General features: G+C 50.4%; 1 protein-coding gene across 1 annotated transcript; it reads left to right on the top strand.

The window, feature by feature from the left end:
* The first annotated feature begins 1,233 nt into the window (after positions 1-1,233).
* LOC119320560 (50S ribosomal protein L11-like) lies at positions 1,234-3,779 on the top strand. The gene is made up of 2 exons (XM_037594616.1): positions 1,234-1,406; positions 2,933-3,779. The coding sequence occupies exon 2, from the start codon at positions 2,951-2,953 to the stop codon at positions 3,413-3,415; it is 465 nt and encodes a 154-aa protein (XP_037450513.1). The 5' UTR covers positions 1,234-1,406; positions 2,933-2,950; the 3' UTR covers positions 3,416-3,779.
* Positions 3,780-6,135: the final 2,356 nt, after the last annotated feature.

Below are 6,135 nucleotides of genomic sequence, written 5' to 3'. Positions count from 1 at the left end.
CGACAACACATCCAAGGTGCAGCCCCTCCCCTCCCCAACACCTCTCCTCCTCCGCAAGAGCTTGGCGAAGCCCTGCCGAAGAACTGCCGCTCCATCACCACCACGCCGTCGTGCTGCTGCTGGAGCCCTCTTCCTCAACCTCTCCCTCCTCCTTGCTGGATCAAGGCGCGGGAGACGTCACCGGGCTGCACGTGTGTTGAACGCGGAGGTGCCGTTGTTCGGCGCTTAGATCGGAGTCCACCGCGATCTGAATCGCTTCGAGTACGACTCCTTCATCCACGTTCTTGCAACGCTTCCGACTCGCGATCTTCAAGGGTATGAAGATGCACTCCCCTCTCTCTCGTTGCTAGTTACTCCATAGATTGATCTTGGTGATGCGTAGAATTTTTTTAATTTCTGCAACGATCCCCAACAGAACGTTCCCCACATTACATTTTCGGAGAAAAAAAGGTCTGGCGGTAGGCATGTATGGCTAGAACTAGGCGTAGGCATAAAAACCGACCAACCGAAAACTGAACCGAAACCGAGACCGAATTTTCAGTTTTTTGAGTGTGTACAGCAAAACTCGGTTAGCTGGGCTACTAACCGAACCAAATTTGGTTGGTTCGGTCCTATCCCTCCTTGCCTCTGGCCCAGGCCTAGTAGAAGCCGACCGCCCATGCACCTACCCAGTCCCCCCGTCCCACGCCCACGTAGGAGTCGGGAGCCCTAGACCTAGCCAGCCACCCACACTGCACGCCCGCAAGACCTAGCCGCCGCCGCTACTCATCTGAGCGACTGAGACGCCGCTGGCGCCACCGCATCATCTCCCCCATCCGGCCACCCGCGACGCCGACTCCCCCGACGTGCTCCGCTGACCACCGACGTCGCGCCGTCGCTGCACGCAAGGACCTCCGCCGTCGCTGCACGCAAAGATCCGACTAGGGAGGACAAGGATCCGTCGTCCCACCTTCACCCATCCGTCCACGGTCCCCATCCCTTGCCAAATTTTTTCTTTAGAATCTGCATGCTGTCAAAATACGTTTTGAAACTGAACCTGCACTTTCTGAATATAAGCTACAGAATACGGTTAAAACCGTAATTCCGGTTGATTTTTAGTACCAAATTCGGTTACCATATTTACAAACCGAATTCATGGAAAAACCAAACAGCAGAACGCCCAGCCCTAGCTAGAACAACTAAATTATGGCCCACGGGTCAGAAAAACTCCAGAGGTAAACCCTAAAGCCCGGAAACTACTCGCGAAACACCGTCAGCCATACAGGTCGATCACGGGAGTTTTGACTCTTGAACCCGATTTCGAGCAACCGAGCGGCGAGCGGCGCGGGCGCGGGAGCTGCCAAGGAGTGCGACCGGCAACCGGCAACCGGCGCGGCTTGCTGTCGTCTCGGCGAGGGCGCGCCCAGGTTTGCCTCAACTTCTCGGTCTCAGCGTATAGCGGTCGACCTGGAATGGAATCCCCAGTGGTGTGCGCCTGCTTTCTTTTCTCGGGACATGTATGCGATATGCCACCACGCATCGTACGACGGGACTGGGCGCGTTCTTGGTTCCAGTTCAATCAAGAATGCTAGAGTTACCTCGTTCGCGTTGCGCCTGTGCGCTCTCTTCAGTACCCGCACTCCTCTCACGGCACCTGGAAGGTGTTCGGCGAAATGCCCGAGACGACGGGTCAGATGCCAGGCCCGGAAGATGCGCCCGGGCTTGTGTGGTGTGCATCTCTCGAGGGTTCTAGGAGCAGTAATATAGGTTGTCGGATGGGGACTTGATTGCCGTTGCTCTAATAAAGGTGAATTAGATTTGCAGTAAAGGGTTAAGAATCATGCGTGCTCTTCCCTTTGTCAATTTTTTATTCCTTTTATATTTGACATGGCCTGTTGTGGACTATGTATTCAAGAATCTGTGTTTAAGGTTTAGTAATTGTGTGCGTCTCGATGCATCCTTTGTCCTTGCAAAAGAAATGGCCACCGTGGTATTAAGGGTAATTACAAACTTGTTTTGAGCAGTGAGTAAACTTGTAGGATTCTCCAACCTTTCGTTTTCATCGTGGTAATCATTGTTTCTAAATTTCAATGAGGATTTGTGGTACCGCTTTCATCTAGGGGTCACTTTATTTATGTATTTTTTGAGACTGTTTGTAGAGCACCCAAATATTGCAAGTCAGTGTCCAACAAGTTGTCTGCCTGAATAAAACGTTGTTTTGGTTGGTCTCCTCGTCTGAAATAGATTCAATGAGCTGACAAGCCAAGTAACTGTATGAAAGCAATAATCAAAATAGAGCAATTGTTATGTATCTTTGGATTATGTTTCGATTGCGAGCATCTACAGTGAGTTTCTTAGTGACGCGTTGAACTCACTTCTTCCCTTTCCCGTCTCCTGAACATTCTTGGATCGACTTTGTATTTTTATTATGCTTTAATGGAAAGGGGTTTAGCCCGGTTCCAAGACAAAGCATGTTTGGAAAAACAGTATGAGTTCCAGAAGGTTCATTGGGTTGCCCAGATATATTGCAGTATTACTTCATCCCCAAAAGTCAATCAGTTGCGCCAATCAGTCTGACCGCTTTTAACCACATTCTAGAATTCTTCATCATTTGACCACAATCTAGGCTATGTTGGATTGACTGAAGAGGGTGTCAAAGGAGACTAGGAATAGTCTGGAACTTGCTTCTGCTTAGAGCAGGTCAAGGAATTTCCATGCCACTGTGTAGATTGCCTTTCCTCCAAGGCTAGCTCTTCAGCTACATTACAAGTGTATCTTTGGTATCTAGTGGTATATATTTCAAAAGTTGAAGCCGTCGAGGAGGCAGATGGCAGGTCCTAAGTGTGATATGATGTTGCTTTCAGCAAACACTTGATTAAGTTGTCTTGCAGTTTTTCCATGAAATTCGGTGAAAACTCTGCTAATTCCATGGAAACTCTCTTGTTTACTGCAGATCTACTAAAGCAATCACATGGCAACTCTGAAAGATGCAGTAGCACGGAAGCCTATACTGGCAACAATCCGCTTGCTCGTTCCAGCTGGTGCTGCCCGCCCTGCACCACCAGTTGGTCCGGCACTGGGTTTCTATAGGCTCAATTTGATGGCATTCTGCAAGGATTTCAATGCAAGGACCCAGAAATATAAGGCAGAAACTCCTATGCAGGTCACCCTAACCGCCTACAAAGATAGCACTTTCGAGTTTGTAGTCAAGTCGCCGTCCATTTCATGGTTCCTCAAGAAGGCAGCAGGAATTGAGACCGCCAGCACTCGTCCTGGTCACAACGTTGTGTCATCCCTAACACTCCGCCACGTTTATGAGATTGCAAAACTTAAACAAGCTGACCCCTTCTGCAAGCATATGTCGCTCGAGGCGTTGTGCAAATCTATAATTGGCACAGCTAACTCAATGGGCATTGAGATTGTCAAAGATCTCTGAGCGGATTGGCTTGTCTCCAATAGTACCCAGCTCCTACATTCCTCAGTGACATTTGTGAGTTTTAGCTTTTCATTGATGATCCTTACTGAGCTCTTCAGACCAGGCAATACTTTCATTTTCTCATACCCAGTCTTCAGCTGTTCCTGCTGCAATGTTGATCTCTTCGATGGGGAGATATTTTACGGAAAATAATGTCACTTCTGAGCTTCTTGCGCCAGACGAACAATATTTTTCATTTATGTTACCTTGCCAAGTTGTTAGTTGTTTGTTGACTTTTGGTATCAGTTTCCTTTCTCGTGTAATGGTGATGTATTTGAAACACAAATGTGTAATGGTTAATTCTGGCGCTTTTACATGATTTTTACTTGCAACTTTAAATATCAGTACAGGCAGGGCGTCTAGCATCCCACTTGCTCTCTTTCACCGGTGTGGACTGTCCGGTGGCTCCTAATGTTTGGGACAAGATCATACCCAATAAGCATCGAGTTATTCTGTGGCTTCGGCTGAACACCAGGATAACATGATGGAAAAGCATTGGGCGGCGCTTGTGCAGCACAATGGATGTGATGTATGTCCAGCCGTGGAGTCCAGCTGCCACATTCTTCTTCGTTGTAAGCTTGCAAATGCTGTTTGGGAGAAATTAGGCCTATCTGACCCAGCACGGGGCTCATCCGATCTGCATGGCTTCCTTCTTTCGCCAGCTACAAGACACAAGTACGTCAAGCTGTGGCACATCCTATTTGCAGCCTGCGTGGTTGCACTTTGGAATGGACGTAATGCTCGAGTTTTTGACAATGCCAGATGGTCGTCAGCAAAAACCTTCTCTGCAATTGCAACTCTTATTAGGTTGTGGTGTTTTAGAGCACCGGGGGATGATGATCGAGCTGTGTTATGTGGTTGGTTGACATAGTTGAATAAGCTGCCTTCTCTGACCCCCAACACCCCCACCATGTACTTGCTTTTCCTTCTTCAGGCTTGGTGATGGCCTGCTGCATGATCCGTGCAGCGTTAACATTACCTTCATGTAATTGGCCATTGTCATTCGGGCCCTTGCCCGTTTTGAATGCATAAGGTAGATCATAATCTACCTTTTCTTTTAAAAAAACTTTAAATATCTTATCATTGTCAGATCTTTTTCTTCCAGTGTAATCAGCAGTTAACACAACTCATTACCAGAGCCTTGGATTCAGTATTATTCTAGTTGTGTATCCCAGGGATAGGGAATTGGGAGTAGCCAATTTGATGGAATAAACAGCAGCACACGATATTTAAACACTCGTTGAAAGAGAGGCAGCCATACTCGACAGATTTTTGCCTTCTTTTTTGTTAGGCAGCATCAAATAAGCTGAATTCTCAGTATGCGGCTTCTGACTAAAACATACAAGCACGAAAGTGTCCTCCCACTCCCAAGCAAGTAATCTTATGTTTTTTTCGGGAAAACGCAAAAGACCTTTGCATTTCATTGCATTCAAAAGAGAGAGTTTAAAGTTACAGCCCTCCTAGGAGGTGATTTGCAGTCCTAGAACATGAACTAATGCACGTCCCAGGTCGGGGGCAAGACTACTCTAAGGGCTTTCTGCCTGGCCAGGCACGCATGCAACCATTGTGTTTGGTTTGAGTAGCTGGCCTGGAGAATGTGCTACATAAAAAAGTGTGCTAGCTTCTGACACACAATGCAATTAATCAATGTATTTGGTCCAGGCAGCTAGCCAGGCGTGGAGAGAAGGACGCCTGAGCCAGGCTGATCCTCCTGCCTGGGCTAAGCACCATATTTTATTTGAGTTTTTTAATTGGGCCAGGCTAATGAGATATTGTTATGACGTCATATTAGGGGCTTAGTCCAGTGGGATGTGGACCAAGTTATCTTATCGTTATTAGGGGCTTAGCCCGATTATCTTATCGTTTGCTTAGGAGTCAAGTAAACCTGAGAGGAGATGTATCAATCTAATCAAGCAAGAAGCAATCATATTTGCTCGGCTTCCTTAGGGAGCCGGGAGACCTAACCCTAGCCGCCTCCTTCCCTGCGCCATCTCCCTCTCAGCCGCCGCCTCCTCGTGCATGACGGCGCCCAGCCGCCGGCGTCCGTGTGTTCGTCCACGACCAGCTCCCTCCTTCCCCTACAACCTCCGGCCTAGACCCGGTACAACCCTAGTTTCTACCAGCTTGGAATCAGCTAGCTTGGTTTCGACCATGTCATCACCACCACCAAGCCCATCGCTGCTCCTCGCCACCACCGCCGCCGCGCCATCGCCGATCCTCTCCACGGCACCGCTGGTCCTTCCCTCGGCGCCGATGGGTTCCACCGCCGGCGCATCGACCGGCCAGTCACCGCCCCCTCCACGGGTCCGCCGCCATCACCCTCCACCACGCCGCTCGTCTACTCCCCGGAGGCCATGACCGGCGTCCTCAACGATCTGGTCGTCGCGGTCCAAGGAATCCGGTTGTTCCTAGCCGGTCCGTACGGGCCGCCAACGCTTCCGCCGCCGGCCATCTCCTCTGGACCGCCGGCCCTGCCCTGGTACTCGGTCCCCGCGGCGATCGCCGGGGGCCATCCGTCGCTCCAGCCGTCGGCCGCCCCAGCGTTGTCCTGGCTGCAGTGGCACGCGCCGGCTCTCGCGGCGCCACCCGCGCCTCCCCCGCCCGCCCCAACGCCGTCCTGGCCGCAGTGGCCCACGCCGGCTCTTGCGGCGCCACCCGCGCCTCCCCCGCCTGCCCTAGCG

Source organism: Triticum dicoccoides, chromosome 1B (assembly GCF_002162155.2).
Source record: "Triticum dicoccoides isolate Atlit2015 ecotype Zavitan chromosome 1B, WEW_v2.0, whole genome shotgun sequence".
Lineage (NCBI taxonomy): Eukaryota > Viridiplantae > Streptophyta > Magnoliopsida > Poales > Poaceae > Triticum > Triticum dicoccoides.
Note: the sequence above shows the minus strand (reverse complement) of the source record. Positions and strands in the feature narration are given on the sequence as shown.

Excerpts from the sequence above, each read along its gene's own strand:
- LOC119320560 (XM_037594616.1), top strand. The coding sequence starts at position 2,951 with ATGGCAACTCTGAAAGATGCAGTAGCACGGAAGCCTATACTGGCAACA.